The sequence below is a fragment of the Odocoileus virginianus genome, chromosome 29 (assembly GCF_023699985.2).
Source record: "Odocoileus virginianus isolate 20LAN1187 ecotype Illinois chromosome 29, Ovbor_1.2, whole genome shotgun sequence".
NCBI classification, from domain to species: Eukaryota; Metazoa; Chordata; class Mammalia; order Artiodactyla; family Cervidae; genus Odocoileus; species Odocoileus virginianus.
This window is the reverse complement of record NC_069702.1, coordinates 2,020,693-2,040,185: the sequence shown is the minus strand read 5'-3', so window position 1 is coordinate 2,040,185 and position 19,493 is coordinate 2,020,693. Positions and strand designations below refer to the sequence as shown.

At 39.8% G+C, this 19,493-nt stretch overlaps 1 protein-coding gene across 1 annotated transcript in view; it reads left to right on the top strand.

Annotated features, from left to right (window-relative positions):
• The window catches only part of SCFD2 (sec1 family domain containing 2), a 391,117-nt gene that overhangs the window by 48,925 nt on the left and 322,699 nt on the right, over positions 1-19,493 (top strand). The window contains exon 3 of the mRNA XM_070458048.1: positions 7,015-7,142. Coding sequence (XP_070314149.1) covers positions 7,015-7,142 — 128 coding nt within the window. The remainder of the gene's footprint in view (positions 1-7,014; positions 7,143-19,493) is intronic.

Here is a 19,493-nt window from a genome sequence, read left to right as displayed (position 1 = left end):
CTTAGCTCATGAGGTAAGGATTGTGTGAGACATAACTTGTTTTGTAAATTCTGAAATGTTTCTAAAATGGAATGTAGTGATGGTGTTTTTTACTCATATTTTATTTACCTTTAGAAATTCTTCCTTAAGTTACCCATGAAAAAAAAAATTTTTTTTGGCTGGACCCAATTATTAAAAAGATGTTGTCATGATCCAAAAGGATACACACACCCCAGTGTTCATTGCAGCACTATTTATGATAGCCAGGACATGGAAACAACCTAAATGTCCATCGGCAGAGGAATGGATAAGGAAGATGTGGTGCATATATACAGTGGAATATTACTAAAATCACTGCAAATGGTGATTGCAGCCATGAAATTAAAAGACACTTACTCCTTGGAAGGAAAGTTATGACCAACCTAGACAGCATATTAAAAAGCAGAGACATTGCTTTGCCAACAAAGGTCCGTCTAGTCAAGGCTATGGTTTTCCCAGTGGTCATGTATGGATGTGAGAGTTGGACTATGAAGAAAGCTGAGTGCTGAAGAATTGATGCTTTTGAACTGTGGTGTTGGAGAAGACACTTGAGAGTCCCTTGGACTGCAAGAAGATCCAATCAGTCCATCCTAAAGGAGATCAGTCCTGGGTGTTCATTGGAAGAAGTAATGTTGAAGCTGAAACTCCAATACTTTGGCCACCTGATGCGAAGAGCTGACTCATTTGAAAAGACCCCGATGCTGGGAAAGATTGAGGGCAGGAGGAGAAGGGGACGACAGAGGATGAGATGGTTAGATGACATCACTGACTCGATGGACATGAGTTTGGGTGAACTCCAGGAGTTGCTGATGGACAGGGAGGCCAGGTGTGCTGCAGTCCATGGGGTCAGAAAGAGTCGTACATGACTGAGCGACTGAACTGAACTGAGTAAGAATGAAATAATGCCATTTGCAGCAACATGGATGAACCTAGAGATTGTCACACTAAGTGAAGTCAGTCAGAGAAGAAGTATATGACATCCCTTATATGTGAAATCTAAAAAGAAATGATATAAATGGACTTAACAAGACAGAGACTCTCAGACTTAAAGAACAAGCTTACGGTTGCTGGGGAAAGGAGTGGGGAGGGGATAGCTAGGGGGTTTGGGCTGGGGAAAAGGGTGTGGGGAGGGGATAGCTAGGGGGTCTGGGCTGGACTTGTACACAGTGCTGTGTTTACAGTGGATGACCAGCGAGGGCCTGCTGTGTAACACATGCATCTCTGCTCAGCGCTTTGGGGCAGCTGGGGTGGGAGGGGAGCTCAAGGGACAGTGGGTACGTGAGTCCCTTCTCTGTTCACCTGAAGCCATCACAATGTTGTTAATTGGCTGTAGCCCAAAAGAAAATATAAAGATTTTTTTTAAAGGTGTTGTCCAGCTGTTCCTTAATTTAAAAGATAAAGCATGATGAATTTGGTTTACAGTAGAGGACAGAGGATTTAGATTTGGCATAAAGAGTTTCTAATAATGGTTTAATTTGTTTGAAGCTGTAGTGTTTTTCTCATAAAGTTCTCTTTAGATGCCTTCTAAAACTAGAGATAGATTTATATCTGTTTGTGTTGGGTTAAGTAGCATCCTGCAGAAGATGTAGAGTTTATTAGCATTATTTCTGATGTTCACTTCTACCCCTGAAGTTGTACATCCACTTTGTAAGTCGGTCTGGAAATATTTATAGAACCTGAACTCCTTGTAAAAGTAAAAATTGTAGTCTTAAAATGTCTTTTAGTGTGCAGTCTACAGAATTTCAGTATTGCTAAATTGATGAGTACCAAAATCATCGCTTAAGAAGTTTATATAGAAAATGCTAATTCCCTAAAATGTTGAGTCTCTATCTTTAGTAAAGTTTCTTATCTTATTCCTAAAATTCAAAATTCATCAAAATGTGTTATGTAGGGGAATTGGTCAGGTTGGTCTTAATATGTTTCATTATGAATTTTGCACTATATATGTTGACCTTTTCATATAGAAAATGAACCTACTGACAGTGGTTATCCATATATATATATATAATTCTGTAGAAGAAAGTACTTCTAAAACAGGCTTCCTTCTATATATCTTATGAGAAGATCCTGATGACTGATTTTTTTTTTTTTAATTTGTTGAAATACAGTTGATTTTAGCTTCCCTGGTGGCTCAGATGGTAGAGTCCACCTGTCAGTGCCGGAGACTCAGGCGGCATGGGCTTGATCCCTGGGGAAGGGAATGGCAGCCCACTCCAGTGTTCTTGCCTGGGAAATCCCGTGGACAGAGGAGCCTGGTGGGCTGCAGCCAGTGGGGTCACAGGTGGTCCAACTGAGCGACTGAGCAACAACAGTTGGTTTGCAATGTTATATTAATTTCTGCTCTACAGTAGTGGCTCAGTTATACATACATATTCTTCTCGATTATGGTTTATCACACAGTGTTGAGTATAGTTCTCTGTGCTATAAATACAGTGAGGCCTTGTTGTCTATCCATCTTGTATACAGTAGTTTGCATCTGCTAATCCCAGACTCCCAGCCCACACTCCCACCGTGGCAACCGCAACGCTGCTCTTCATGTCTGTTGACTGGTTTCTTTTTTATTTTATTTGTACTGCTGCTGCTGTTGCTATTGCTGTGTTTTGGGGGGCACTTACTGTGTGCCGAGCATTGTCCTAGGTCTTTAGATACATTAGCACACTCATTTCTCATAACAGCCCACTGAGTATGTACTATTACCACCCCAGACAACAGAGGTGGAAGCATGCATGGAGAGTTTGAGTAACCCTGCTAGGGATGGAGAACCTTTGTGCTTGGGACCCAGATCCTGTGCCTCTTCCCATCTACAGCAGTGCCACCACCCCTGCCCCACGCTGGCCCTGCTGTGATTGCCCTCTGGGTAGTGTTTTTTCCCTCGTTAGGAAAACAGAGAGCTGGTACACTCAGAGAGGACAGAGAATTATTTAAAACATACTATCATGATTATAATGTGAATTTCAGTGAACTTTTCTTGACATGAAATTGGACATCAGGAATTGATTTCATGTGTGAAATGTCTATTGAATCTCTATTGAATCACCTTTTTATGAACACGTCAGAGAAAGGCAGTGGTTAACTCCTACATTCAGCTCCGATGCTGATATATGCTTACACACTCAGTATGTGTGTAAGCCACCAAGTGACCTGGTGAAGTGGGTGCAGGACACAGCAGAGCTGCTGGCAAATCTGATCTTCAGCTCTGATTTTTCAGAGAACTAGAGCTAGTTCATGAATGTTAACTCACTTAGCTTGATAACGACCATGTTCAATGTGGGGGGTATGATATGTTTAGAAAGCTGTTTTGGACAGAAAGTAGACATTAGCAACTGTAATATCTAGAGAGTTTGAATTGTTTATATCGACAAAACGGTTTTCATGACCCAGCTCCACATCAGTGTTAGAGACTGTATAAACTGTATATTTCTCTTAGTGTTTTAATAGAAAAGAGCCTGAAAGTACAAGAGCCTGAAAGTACAAGACCCTGGTGACTTCAGTACAGGTGAACAAATTGAGATTGCATGAAAAACATACTCGGTGTAATTAAGTGGATTCATTTAATATATCACAAAGCCTTAAGCATATTGAATTTTAAGACAATACCTGTTATAGCAATAGTAATAACAACCACAACAACCACACAAATACACTTACTGTAAATCAGGAGAGTACTTTATGTGCGTTATCTTAGTTAACCCTCAACTACCTTCTGAGGTAGTCACTATGTTACTTCCATCTCACAGACGAGGAAACAGAAAAAGAGAGCATTAGTTACATGCCCGAGGTTATGCAACTTGCAAGCATTGTTTGTTCATTCACTGTTTGTTGAGTGTTAACTACCACAGCCTGGCATTGTTCTAGGTAATGGGGAATTAGCAATGAGTATAAAAGAACCTCTGCCTTCATAGCAGGATCTTACCTTCAGTGAGGGAGCTAGACAAAAAAGAGAAACATGGAAACCTAGAATGAGTCAATGGTAATATGGATTATGCAGGCGAATAAAACCCCATAAGCTGGAAGGGTGTGCAGAGCATAGGTGCTGTGATAGGCTCTCATCACTCTTTTATGCTAGTGGTAAGGAGGGACTTCTCTGAAAGGGTGACATCTCAGCTGACACTTGAAGAGAGAGAGCGACATTTGTAAAAAGAAAATTCCCGGCAAAGGAGTGAAAGAGGTCCCTGTGCTTGGAGTGCCTGGAGAGACTCACAGACGCCATGTGATTGCTGTGGGTGACGGGAGGATGGTTGGGGTTGGAACCCAGACTTATCTGACCCCAGAACTCAGATTTTAACCATTACGGTAGTCTGATGGGGCAGCCACAGCATTGCCCAACCTGTTGTGATCTTGGAGACACTGTATTATTCTCATGGAAAAGAAAGTGAGAGCATTAGTTGCTTAATCCTGTCTTTGCAACCCCATGAATTCTTTGCAACCCCATAAACTGTAGCCCGCCAGGCTGCCTTGTCCCTGGGATTTCCCAGGCAAGAAATACTGGAGTTGGTTGCCATTTCTTTCTCCAGGGGATCTTCCTGACCCAGGGGTTGAACCCATGTCTCCCACATCTCCTGCTTTGCAAGCAAATTCTTTACTGCTGAGCCGCCAGGGGATCCCCATGGAGAAGAGGAGGCCAGTCAGTTTCTACTGCAGAGGTTCTGTGTGTAGAATTGAGAGTATAGGAGGTTTGTCTGTGGTTTAGGAGCTTTGGAGAATAAAAGTAGGAAGTGATTGATTATAGACCATAAATTTGGGAAACTGGGAGGTGTGTATCTTCCTTCCTCAAAATTCCTCAGTGGTTCTCCATTGCCTTCAGAGCTTTAAAGAAATTAAGTAACTCTCCCAAAGCCCCATAGCAAATAGATCTAGTTAAAACTCTTTTTTTTTAAATTGTAGTGTAGTTGATTTACAATATTGCATTAGTTTCAAGTGTGAAACAAAGTAATTCAATTATATATTCAGATTATTTTCCATTATAGGTTATTAGAAGGTATCGAATATTGTTTCCTGTGCTATCCAGTAAATCCTTGTTGTTTACCTGTTTTATGTACAGGAGTGTGTATCTGTTAATCCCATTCTCCTGATTTATCCTTCCCCCTCTTCCCTTTGCCCTTTGGTGACCATAAATTTGTTTTCTATATCTGTCTGTTTCTGCTTTGTAAATAGATTCACTTGCATTGTTTTTTAGATCTGGATGTAGTCCTAGTTTTGAATGATGATGAAAACTTTGTTCAAGACTGCTGAGCTGTGTTACTCTTCTCGGAAAGTGAATCAGTCACGTGCTCCTTGGCTTCTTGTCGCTTGCGACTGAAGTCAGCGAACCCGGGAAGGGATGCAGGGCCCCCCGCCGCCCCCAGAGCAGCTCCCACCGTCTCTTTCACACTTAATCCGCTGCTCCTCCCCTTCCACCTTAGCACGGAGCAAACCAGTGCCTCCTAGAGGCAGTTAAGACCTAGACTTTGAACGCTCTGACATGTCCTTCCTCTTGTTTTGTGGCTAAGTTTTATATCTTTGTTGAAGATTGAGATATAATTTCCAGTTTGAGTTATAATTTCTTCTGTTGGCTGCTTTTGTATCTGGGTACTTGCTCGTCATTTCTGGGAGAGATCACCGTCTGAGTCCCTGCCCTCCCAATGAGGGTTGGAGCCCCTCTGTACCACCACAGAAATCTGTGCCAGCATTGGCTCTGCCTCGTTCCATGCTTTTTTGGGGGGTTAATTTCTTTGCTCATATGTCTGCCTATTCTTCCAGACAATAAATCACTGAAAGCTTGCGCCATGGCTTTTTTTATTTTTTTGGTCTGTGTTCTAACCATGGAGAATAGGGCTTGGCACGCAGTTTACCTGCTCCTTTAAACAAAATGTTAATTCTAATATTAATGATGACAGTTTTGGTCAGATCAAAACAAGTGGAATATATTGAGCAGTGATGTTAGTTCACTGAGAAAAAAATAGATGATAATAAAAGCAACTACTTTTAATGAAAGGTTATTATGTGCCAGACTCTAAACTCAGCCTGAAATACATCATTCCATTATTCCAAATCACATTCAAATGTGAAAGTTATACCTTGTTAGGTATAATCTTAAAGCTAAGTTAATATCTTATTAGATATAACTTTTAATATGAAACTTTAAAAAATGTATCAATGTTTGAACTAACTGAATAGTAGGAGGTATTTCTGGGGCTTTAAGTAGAGGGAAGTGTCCTTAGGCAGGGACAGAAGTAATCTTTGTTTCTTTATACTTTTTTAAAACGTCCCTACAAATGTGTATACTTGGCTGCATGCAGAGATCTTCCGGAAAGAACACTGTACTCATTTATAATTGGAGCGTGGCGCGCTGGGAGACACAGAGGGCTGCTGGGGAAGTGAGGCCAGATGAGCCCCACATAGCGCAGTGCCTCCTGCGCTGATCAACGGTTCATTGTAAAGGCTTCGTCAGTGCCGGCCTTGCAGCCCAAGGCCCCGAAGTGCGCTGCTTGCACGGTTTCTTAACCTAATTCCTGATTGCCATTCACGTGGAAATCTACTCATTAGGGATTCTGTTGAGTAATTTTTGTATAGGAAAAATTGAATCATTGAATCATTGCTGATTGCTTTCTGCTTCTCAGACAAGTGTATTATCTGAAATTGATATGCTTATCATAACATCAGTTTTGGACATGTATTTAATTGTGGCTTACATAACATTTATAACTTACGTAGCAGTGTTCAGGTTTACTCTGAAATACTTTTAAATGCAAATTCTCAGGATATCACACAGTTTTCTCATAGTATAGTATGACCCCCCCCTACTTTACTGTCTTCTTAATTTTTCAATATTTTGTGCTGCTTAGAATGGGTCACATATTCTTCATTTAATCCTAATACTTTTAATACTTAAGAGTCCATCAGTTAGAAGGACTACATTGGTACTCAAAAAAGACGCTGAAGAAATGTTTTGCTTGCTCCTCTTTCCATTACTTAGTAGAAATGTACTCTAAAGCTCTTTCTGTGGTTTTACTCCAGTGACCCTGCAGCCAGAGCCCTGTGGGACGCCTTGCTGAACACCAGGCACAAAGAGGCGGTGATGGAAGTCCGGAGACACCTAGTGGAGGCGGCGAGCAGAGCAAACCTGCCCATCAAGATGAGCATGGGTGAGTCACCCGCTTCCCCGGCAGACCATGACCGCCTGCTCTGAGGAGGTTCCTTCTAGCCTGTTCTGATCTGTGGGCCGACCTAGTCATCATGGCATCTAGGTAAAAGTATTGAAGACATCTTTAAACTGTTGAAAGAGTAGGAAAGGAATTTGTACACATGCCTCCCCCACCCCGGGGGCTCAGCCATGAGCCCTTTCCTTAGACTCAGCTTTGGGAAGCCCAGGCAAGTCCTTGCCCACAAAGGGTCACGCTGTTAGTTATTTCATCTAATCATAGAATGATTAGAATCCGTTTGAACTCCTCCTTCGTTCTGTCCCACTCCCCCCTACTCCCCACTTGCTGTGGTTAAATGATCTTTTATTGGATTTGAATTGATGAATGAATGATGATGCTGAGAAATCAGTTGAGCAAATGGACATATTCTGTTCTGGCTCCTCACTCTTAGACTGGTCTGCTGATTGTCTGGTCACATCCCTCTTACCCCTTCTTCACCATGGTATTTTATAACTTACTCTTCTCATTTCTCTCTTTTTTTTTTAAAATGCAGTTTTGTCTTTAGTATTAGAAGAAGGGGCTACAGTGAAATTTAAGTTTTAAATTGCTGTTTTCTTTTGATTTAAAAAATCAGAGAGCTAATGTTTTGAGAAAAATAATCTTGGCTTTACCTTTTTTGAAATAAATACTTTTATTAATATGCTGCTGCTGCTGCTGCTAAGTCGCTTCAGTCGTATCCGACTCTGTGTGGCCCCATAGATGGCAGCCCACCAGGCTCCCTCGTCCCTGGGGTTCTCCAGGCAAGAACACTGGAGTGGGTTGCCATTTCCTTCTCCAATGCATGAAAGTGAAAAGTGAAAGGCAAGAGTACTGGAGTGGGGTGCCATTGCCTAGAAATATTTAAATATGGATATTGAATCTGGTTAATAGGTAGAATTTATTTCTGGAAACTTGCAAAGGTTTATTTCTTTATTTTAAAAATGAGGTTTCTTTTATAATCTGATCTTAGGTATCTAATAAATATTAATACAGTTTACTAGATGGGTAAATTTTTCTTATTGAGCTTTCTCGCCCAAATTCTTGATTACTGATGAGTACAAAAAAAAAAAAAAAATCAAACTGTTAAGTTGAAATAGAAGACCAGAATTTTGGAAATAAAAGAATATGGATGAACCCAGAAGAAAAAAAAATGTAGAAGGTCATAATATGAAAGACAACTAACTCAGTGTGCTAAGTGATTACATATGAAGGTTTTAAGTAACATGAAGGATGATAAGAAAAGTGAAAGTAACTAACATTTATTGAGCACTTACAGTGTACCGGGTCTTATTCTAACTCTTTACCTGTGTTATTTAAAATTCACAGTAATTCTATGAGATTGATACTGTGAGTATCACATTTTTCAGATAACCTAAAATAGAGAAAAAATATGGTACCCAGGGCCCATACATCTGATAAAGAGTAGGACTGGAATTTAAATCTAGACATTGTAATGTGAAAGAATGTGTTTTTTATTTATAAAATTATCCTATCTCCATACAACCAATGCCAGAGTCCTACATGTTATTTTGGAGTAGAAATAAAGTTGTTTCTTTGAGTCATCCTGGTGTTTGGCTGTAATTCTGGTTTCTTTTTCATTCTTTCCTCCCTGCCTCCCCTCTTTCTTTCTTTCTCCCTCTCTCCTTCCCTCCCTTCTTCCTTCCTTCCTTTCTTCTTCCCACAGTTAGAGGTATCCATTAATAAGGTTTGTTTACCTAGCATAGTTCTTTATCTGTGCATATGCTGAAATAAGAACTAATTCACATTGTGAATAGAGAAAAGCAGGAATGCACAGAAGGTTTGAGTGAAAAGTTAATTTATATTGTGTTTCAGTGATAAAATCTTATGATGCTATCCCAGAGCATAAATCAGCTTTTATTGCTCAATCAGTGCAGAACTCTTAAAAGTTCAAAACACTTTACATTTCTAAAGCTCTATATCTTTTAAAAATAATCAGAGCCAGAAAAAAAAAGCGGGTAAGCCCATAAGGAATTCAGTTTAAATATTTGAGTTTTCTGTTGACAAAAAAAAAAAAAGATAAGATGGTTTGATTTATTCCCAAACTCCAGACATGGGTGAGGGGCTGGGGGGAGAAGGAAAGAATCAGACAATTGTTAGCACCCTTTGTTGCAAGAAGGACCAAAAAGATTGATCCAAATCATGTTCTATCTATGTGCCAACTGGTAATTTAGGAAAAGATAACACATTACAGCTATGCACTTCTGCTTCATATCACTGGTCAGAATTTCTGGTGTGTCTCATTCCCATTTACAAACAGATACATAACCATGAACAGCAAGGGAAAAGGCTGGAATTTAAACAAAATAAAATGTTGATATTTGAAAACTGCTTATCATAAAAGAAAAAAGAAATCATGTTCTGATATCCTAGATAGCGGAAATCCTTTTTCTAGCAGCATTAAAAAATGTGAAATTCAAACTATGCGCTGTTCAACCCCTGCTGTAAATTCTACTGAAGTATACATTCTTCTGACTGTGATAGAGGCTTCTAGTATTTGGGGACATTAAACAGATATTTTAATTCTAGGTTGAAGATTTTTCTTATATTGAAATTCACAGGGAGGGATCCCATGATTGAAAGCTCAGCTCTTAAATATAAAATTTCCCAGTAAAAGGTAAGTTCATATTAAAACATCATGAGCATGAAGGGAAATAAACATCATTCTCTTAGGAGAAAAAAGCTTAATTGCTAAAAGAAAGAAAAAATTCATTTTGTCATTTCACATATAAACATATGCCTGCTTTCCAAGAGCTTGTTATTAAATTGTCAGTTAACTAAGCATATATGTTCCAGAAAAATGATTTTTATTTTTTTTTACAACATTGCAAACTGAATTGTGTTTTTCCCACTGGCCTTTCGTCATGGAAAATGTATTCTGAAAGTAAAAAACAGACTCTAAGAAACCCATTTGTTTGGACCCAGAATGTTCACTCACAGAGGAAATGAGTAGAAGATGCCCATGTTAGTGTCTCCATTTACAGAGAATCTGTTTCTCTGGATTGACACTGTGGTTGGTGCATCTTCACCAGTTTATCCCTTAGCTCTCCGCAGAGTGGCTGTGTTTAATGGCTGGTGGAAAGATCCTATTATGGCTGAAGTGAAACAGATCTCTTTATGACACTCTCCTTTGATTCCCAGCCAGATTTCTTGAAAGAGTGTCCTATGCTTGATGCCTCTGTTTCTTTATTATTTTCTTGCTTATTAGTTCAGTGTAGTCTGGCTTCTGGTACTTTTTTGCTGAGAAAGTGAAGATTATGATTATCAAGCAAACTGGAATTGGTGTGCTGCAGTTGTGTTCTGTCTATGGGGTAGATATCAAGGGGAGATCCCCTGGAGAGGGAAATAACAACCTACTCCACTGTTCTTGGCTGGGATGTCCCATGGACAGAGGAGCCTGGCAGGCTGCAGTCCTCAGGGTCGCAAAAGAGCCAGACACAACTTAACCACTAAATGACAAACAACAAAATGGGGAAATCTATGTGGGAAACCGTATTATAAAAGGGTTGTTTAATGAGAATGAACTAAAAACAGATCAAGTTCAGTGATTTTCTCCTATCTTTCTTGGAAGTGTAGCAATTTATTCTTTCCACTTAATTTGTCTTTTTTCTAGTCTTTATGCTGAGTATTTCCCTTTAGATAACACATTCTTTCTTTGAGCAGAATTCTAAATAGTTTTTCCATTTTCAGCTTAGTTATGGTTACATTCTGTTACCTCTTCCCTGATTTTGTTCACCCTCAAATCACCTTGGCTATATTTGGGATTCCCAGACCTCTGTGGTCACACTTTTACCGGAAGATCTTCTGAGCTGTGTTTCCAGATAATAATCTGATCCATTGTGTTGTGAAGCTTCATGATTACTCTGTTCATTTTGGGGCACTGGAGTGTCAGCTCCATGTAATCACCATCAGTTTCTCTTTTGCAAATTAAATGTGATGAGTTTGTCCAACCATTTGTGAAAAGACTAGGCTTTAACCACAATTTTTTCTAGTTCTGAGCCACTGACAAAGCTCTAGTTTGTTAATGTTCGGCCTAAAATGCGATGTTCAGCGCTGAATAAAGACGTCTTGTTCTTTGCCTCTTTTTGGACGCCGTACTTCTCTTAGTGAAGCCCCAGATGAAATTAGTGATTTTTGCTTTTCACCAATGACACTCATACCTATCATTTCCTGCTTTCATAATTTTGCAATACTGGCTTTGAAAAACAGCAATAAATCAACACACTCTAAAATTTTATTCAATATATACTTTTTCAACATCATTGAGAGTGCTCTGATTCCTAATATTAGTACTTGAGTTCATCCCGTTTTGTGTTTTGATCACATTTATATCTTTTGCCTTCATTATGGAGAGTTTGTTTGTTTGTTTGTTTGGGATTAAAAGGAACATGTATGCATATACATCTGTGTGTGTGAATGTGAAATGGGTGTGCAGATTGTCCAACTTTGCCAAATGGATAGGTTAAAACCTAATAAGACCAACCTTCCACTTCACATATGGGAACTGATGAGATGAGAAAATCTGGATGTCTCATAGGCACATATACTGAGTGTTAGCTCTCACACATGCTTGTCTTCATGTTTTAGTTGTTGCCACAGTTTGGAGAATGGGGAAGGGAATTTTATGGGATAGCTACTTTTTTCAGGTATTATAGCAAGTTTTATGTAGTTGATAGTCCCCATGCCGTCCCCATTTCACAGACGAGGAAAACGGAGACTCAGAAGGGTTGATTTTTTTTTTCCCAGCATTACTGTGCCAGTGGTTAAGTTCCTGACTCGTAGACCTCACCCCACCCTTCTCCTCCGTGCTGCTGGGGCTGGGTCTCCGCAGCCCACGCCCTGCTCCGCCCTCTGGCTCCCTGGTGGGCAACGCAAGGTTGGAAGGGGAAGAAGCAGCTTGCTCCTTCCTGTCTGCCCCCCGTGGATCCGCTTCTGCTTGTGAGTGTCATGGCAGCAACGCTTTTTCTTCACCCTGGCGGTGGCAGGTCCTTGTGGGAGCAGCTGAACCCAGTTTGCGGTTCTCCCAATCCTTGCCGAACCAGCTCCATGGCACCCTTTCCTCACAGGCACCAACCCAGCTGAGTAGTACCTGGTTCCCAGAGGTGTGATTCCAGGCCTTCTCCTTGTGTTTTCTCGCACCCTCCTGGTGGGTAGCTGCTTCCAACAGCTGTTGCCTACATGATACCTTGGAGTTCTCTTTTTACCTTTCAGTTGCCCAGTTAACAATATTGCATGCTAAATTTTCTGTACTCATAACTGGTGTGTTCTCTGCCTTCTGCCTGGGCCCTGACTGATACAGTCTTAGAGCAAGTAAGCCCGGATGTGGCCTGGTCTGTGTGACTCCTGTATCAGGAGTCAAACCCCTGGCAGGAGCAGCTATAGAGACTCACACAGAGATATGGTTGTGCCCGTCCTCTGCTAAACCCTGCAGTGCTTCCGCATTGCCTTAGGGTAGTATACCGGCTCCTTAGCCTGCTGTTTGTATAAATCTCTCTGACTTCTAGCCACATGCTTCATCCACCACTCATCTTACTTTTCCTCCCTGCTCCCTACTCCCCAGCAGGAACTTCAGTAGATCCAGGTCTTTGTTATTTTTGCCTGAAATGTTCTCATTTGGTGTCCCTTTAGAGCCCCTTCACCCTTCTCTTGCTGTGCTTCTGAGGGGCTCACCGTCATGGACTGCCTCAGCAGGCTTTTCTGCCCTTGGCCTCTCAGTTGAGTTTGGCTGTTGGGAGGCCTGAGCGGGAGATTTAGAGAGCGAGAGGTGGGATGGTTACAGGTATTGATTGCCTCACTTCGTCCCTGCCAGGATGCCATTGATTGCTTCCCTCTACCCTTCCCTGGTTGGGTTTCCTTCACACTCCTGATTGTCCTTAGCCTCACTTCTTAGAAAGTCATGTTGTTAAGTTCACCTTATTTTCCATTTGAGTGTGCGATCTTTTTCCTGCTGGGACCTTGATTAATATAACCACACACTTTCCAATGCATACACCCCGCCCACCCCCCCCACTTCCTATGAAACCCATCTTATTTTTCATGATCTCATACAAATGTCACTTTCTCTGTGGAACCATATTTAATTCCCCTTTACCCTTCTTCCTTCCCCTTCTCAGCAGGCTGCATTGACTGTTCTGCCTTCTACGGACTCACAGCTCCTTCTCTTTTTGCTGTCTTAGCACTTACCACAGTGAAAAATAGTTACGTGTGTGGATCCAGAACTTTATACTAGACAGTGTCCGTGTGACATTCTCTGCTGGATGTTTGGCTTGGTACATAGTGGGCGGCTTGGTCCTTGCTGCTTGGATGAATGATTGCCTAATGAGTATGGATGAATAGTAGACTGATGATAGGTATTTCTGCTTTCAGTTACATGCATTATTATTTTTTTAATTTTTTTTAAAATTTAAGGACAGTTGCTTTACAGACCTTTGTTGTTTTCTGTCAAACCTCAACATGAATCACCATAGATATACGTATATCCCCTCCCTTCTGAGCCTCCCTGCCGTCTCTCTTCTTATCCCACCCCTCTAGGTTGGTACAGTACCGTTTCTGTTTACAACTCTCCTTTCTACTCTTTCTTGTTCCTCTTGATATCCTACAGCATCTGCTCGTGTCTTCTTTCTTGATTCTTTTCCCTTGGTCTTCATGTCACTCTGCTCTTCTGATTATCTTCTTCTTTCTAATAACTGCTTCATGCTTTCTCTTCCTTACTTCTAGCTTCCTGGAAGACTGTAGCTCTATTTCTATCCTTTGTTGTGCTTTGCATGTAGATACTCAGTTAATGGTAAAGAGTCTGCCCGCAGTGAGGGAGACCTGGGTTCAATCCCTGTGTCGGGAAGATCCACCTGAGGAGGAAATGGCAACCCGCTCCAGTATTCTTGCCTGGAGAATCCCATGGATAGAGGAGCCTGGTGGGCTACAGTCCACGGGGTCACAAAGAGTGGGACGCGACTGAATGACTCCACTTTCACTCAGTCAATAATTGCTACTGATCTTAAAGCCTTATCCTGCTCTATTCACTCTCCAGAAAGAATGCTCATTTCAGGCTCCTGTATTTTAAAATTCTCCTCCAACGTTTTTTCCATCCTGTCTCTCATCCCTTATCATCCTTTCTGAAGGGTGACGTCTTACATTCCTGTCGGCACTGTCTGCTCATCCTTCTGTTAGAGTGGGCACCGCCAGACCCTGACTAGTCGGGGCTGAGGATTCTTATTTGTGCCTCCTAGTATTCTCCGCACCTAGCACAAGACCTCAACATTCCTGTAGAGTCACTGAGTGTCTGTGGAGCGAATAAATAATTCTTGAATTAATACTGTCAGCTGGTATTCGTTATGTAGTTAATGGATTACTTTTTCTCTCTCTCTCTCCTGTGGAATCCAAGAGGAACACTGGTTTAGACAGTCAGTTCTCAAACTTTTCTGTCTCAGAACCCCTTTACATTGTTAAAAGCTATTGATGTTCACAACAACCTATCAATGGAAAACAAAACAACTATTGAGGACACCATGAGCTTTCATTATGTGGCATTTATCTACTGATATATGTGAGACTGATAGATAGGAAGAAGACATCACATTAGGAATTCAAGCAGGAAAAATTTTTTTAAATCTTTAGGAAGAAAACATCACATTAGTGATTCAAGTAGGGAAAAATTTTTAAATATTAATTAATGTAAAATATTATAAGAAAACTATTTCATGTTAATGTAACATATTTTTGTGAAAAATAACTATTTTCTCAAATAAAATAATGTGGGGAAGAGAGTGGCACCATTTTACATTTTTGTACCTCTCTAACGTCTGGTTTAATAGAAGGCAGCTCTATTCTCATATCTGCTTCTTTATAGAATCTGTTGTGATAGAAAGAAAAGCTGGCCTTACAAAGATATATAGTTGAAAAAGGAAAGATTGTTTAAATAATTTTCAAAAAATTTTGTGGATATTCTAGAGTTGCAGATATACTACACCAAATTTACAAGAGGTAATTTCTTACAGGTAATTGCAGTGTAGAATATGAAACCATATCATTGAATTTTCCGCACTCTGGTACATTAAAGACCATTGATCTCTCTTGCACTTTGGCTCTTTTACACACACATTATTTTATAGCATTTTACATTAGTCACTTGGACAATAATGGTTCTCTGAATTGTGCAGATTTTCCAAATGTTGACACATGTTATACAATATAACAAACCACATTTGTTGATATCCCCACTGTTATCATTAGAAATCTTTACATATTAGAATGTAAAAATAAAGAGGCAGATACAAGCTTTCCAAAATTATGATTTCACATGAAAACTTGAGTTTTTATTTTGACAAAATAAATAGCTGTTTTCCTTGAAGTGATAGGCTCACTTTATTCTTTTTCTTTTGGAAAGAATGTATGAAGGACCACATGCTTTCAGTTGTCTTTCCAGTAAAAGTCATACCATTGAGTATGAAGAGTATTCTACCCAATCTAGGGTGGGATTACATTGTCTGTAGGATTGTTCCCTGATCACCTTAGTTGGGTGACATGTGGCTAGAGTAGTGATTTCCAGAAGTGAAAGTGGAGACTGGAGATTTAGTTACCTAGTCATTATGTTGGAGCCTAAGTAGTAAATTTCTAAGGAAATATAATAATGATCATCCAGGAAAATAATATAGAATGAGTGAGAAGAGGGTTGAAGGCAGAGCTGTAAAGAACACATCCAGTTAGGGATATGAAGAAGTAGAGAATCTAGAGAAAGAGCCGGAAAGAGTTTTTATTGAATTAATAATTAACAATGCCCCAAAGCCTTAAGGTCAGCGAACAGATATTTCCTTCTTACACTTCATCACCTAAAACAAAACCTGAATTGCCTCTGCTACTCTTATTTCCTTTCCCGCAAATGGTCATCTGAATTTCTAATACCCTTTCTTCAAGCATCTGTCCTCTGACTGTATATTTTTTAATTGGCGCATCTTTTTTTTTCATCCTCCTCCTCCTTTTGTTAATTTTTATGTTTTCTCAATAGAAGGACTCTTCAGCATATGAGAATATGGGCTAGGAGTTTAAAAACCCCCAAGGAAAGATCCATGCCTGTGGTGTGGGAGTTGCTTTATTTGGAAGTACAGCCTTCCGTGTCAGGGTGGGCCCACCAAGGAATGGCTCCTTACCTGGCAGCTGGAAATCTGCCTCATGGAAAATAAGAGTAGTCTATCAGTGCCTGTCCATGTGCTCCGCTGAGTTTGTAAACACTGATGCAGTGTTTAAGCCTCAGGAAGGCTGCATTTCCAAAGAAAACCAAACCATAAGTATTTCTGGTGGTTTTATATTTCACGGTTTTTGTGCAGATCTCAGGGAGAGCTGTTTATTCTCTGTTTGTGGCCTCTGGTCCTGCAGCAGCTATGCTTTATTCCGTGCTCTCCTGCAATGGTGTCTTGCAATAGATTTCTCAATTTTGGATCCATTTGATTGAATTGATTCATAGAATTAAAATGCTCTTTTCACATTGCTTTCTTATTCTATCTTTGTAATACTGTAGAGCTCAAAAATTTGTTTAACAAGAAACATACTATTTAAAGGAAATCTCAGGAAAACCTTCTTCAGTATTTATAGTGTTATAAAAGTAGACATCGATTCCCAGCTGGTTTTTATCCAAGTTTCACTATACAGATGGCTGTATATACTGCCCTTCAAATCCCTACGGGAGATTTATAATGTCTTCCCTCTTCCTCCTTTAATAACTGGTTTCAATGTCTAATAGTCATCACGAATGTGGAATTTTTTTCTCAGGTCTGACTTAAATCTCCCCACCTGCATGTTAACCATATTTCTTTATCCTTTGACCTCAATAGAGGTGGGGAACTAGCAGTAATTATTACTCTTATATTTCTTTTTCTCTTGAAAGACAATGCTTCATCCCTTGTACAAATCAGTGATAGTAATAGACTCAGATTTCACAGAGAAAAATGCTTGTCTATTAATTCCACATGAAACAGACATTATTTTATTTCAGAACCAAGAGACTATTTAAAAAGTAATATAGCACGTTTCTAGAAGATTCATATCATAACATTAGTAGAATAAAAAGTAATTGTCTATCCCCCCCCCCCCCCCCGCCACCGCCCCCACCATCATCTTACTCTTCAGTGTAGCCTTTGTTCCTAAATTAGTATCTTGACTTCCAGGCCATTTTCTGCATAATTAGGTAAGAAAGTAAGTAAATAAGCTAGTAAACCAACAATGAGCAAAATAAAGATGTGTACTGAGAGCATGGCAATGTGGTTTCCATTGTGACTTCTTTTCTCTCTCTCTTACTGAGTTTTAGCTACCCAGCATAAAAGTACCATGAAGGGAACTTAATTATACAGTTGTGCCAGGTTTTAAACATTATATGTATACTTTAAAATTTATGTTTAATTAGGTTAAATTTGATCACGTTTAAAGTGTGGGGCTATATTGATACAACCATGGAAAACCAGCCGTATTAACTTAAGTATACCCATCTGATCCACTGGTTTCACAACTGGGCGTGTGTCCAATGGAAACGAGTCTACCCAAAGGTGTGTGGTAGACTGTTCACAGCTTCGTTATTTATAATGACCCTAAATATCCTTCAAAGTAGAGTGGGTAGAGAAGGAGTTATAGTTGTATAGAACAATAACACTCAGGAAGGGAAAAAAAAAAGATTGAGATTTTGGACGATGTTGAACTAAAGAAGCTAGACACAAAATAGTGTATCTGTGTATAGGGCATTCAAAAGCAAACAAAAAATTAGCTGTACTGAGAGAGTTAAAAGTAATAGTTTGCTGTTATAGGATTATTGATTAGGTAGTTGTTGAGGGAATCTTCTAGAGCGCTGGATATATTCCATACCTTGATCTGGGTGGTGATTACGTGGATAGATGTATGTGTAAAAGGTAACTGAGCTACATACTTAAGATGTGTATGCTTTATTTTATGTTACATTCCTCACTTTCCCTCTCCATTATACCTGAGGCCTCTGAGTCTGAAATTGGTTATATCTTCTAGGTAAGTGGCCCCTCTTTGTTGCAGTGCCTTGTCACATATTCCAGGCAAAGTTTTTGGAGGAGGGGAGGAAGTTTATTTTTACTGTTCGTTTTGCTCCGTGATTTAATATTTTTCTAGTCCTGTATTACCTCCCAGGAATGTATACTTCAATTAAAAAAATTTTTTTAGTGCATCACCATAGTATTGTTATGTATTAAAAAGCCAGAATTCTGTTATAGTTATAATTGCCTGAATATTCTCCCTTCTGTTATTTCTGTTTCCTGGTTTTACTAAGTACAGTTATATTTCCCAACTGGAAATTTTATTTAGGCTATATTCTAATATGTATGGATTTATATAGCTGTATATCTTTTTCATAACTGGGGAAATTTGAGTACAGGCTTTCTTCTTGGGATAATGAGAATGTTCTGAAATTATATAGTGGTGATGATTACATAACTCTGAGTGTACTAAAAACCACTGGATTGTACATTTTAAGGGTGAATTTTATGATATGTGAGTTATATCTCTATAAAGCTCATGTTAAAAAAGAAGCTCTTAGGGACTTCCCTGTGATCCAGTGGCCAAGACTCTATATTCCCAATGCAGGGGGTCCTGGTTCGATCCCTGGTCAGGGAACTAGGTCCCACAGGCTGTAACTAAGAGTTCTCATGCTGCTATGAAGATTCAATATGCTGAGTGCTGCAACTGTGACCTGGGTGCAGCCAAATAAACAAAATGATTTAAAAAAAAGAAGAAGAAGGTTTTAGTAATAAAGGTATTATGGTAAAAAAAATAAAATTCAGGACTTCCCTGTAGCTTGAGTGGTAAAGAATCTACCTGCAATGCAGGAGACCCAGGTTCAATCCCTCGGTTGGGAAAATCCTCTGGAGAAGGGAATTGCAATCCACTCCAGTATTCTTGCCTGGAGATTCCCGTGGACAGAGAAGCCTGGCAGGCTACAGACCATGGGGTCGCAAAGAGTCAGCAATTCAACCAAAGTTTAGAGATAAATCAAGAAAATCTCCTAAAATGTAGAAAGAGCAGGGCATTGAAAATATGATACAAAAAGCAAAATATATAGAGAACCAATTCAGGAGACCCAAGAACTATTGAAAGTTTTAGAAAGAGAGAAAAAGCAGAGGACAGGAAATTAGTAAGGAAAGGATGTGAGACTTCCCAGATGTGAATAAAGACATATCAAATAGTAGAACAGGCTTAACTGAAAAGCAAGTGGAAAGAATAAAAACCCTCTAAACTAGACATCATCACTATGACTCCTCAGAGTACAAGGGAATGAGAAGATCCTGTGAACCT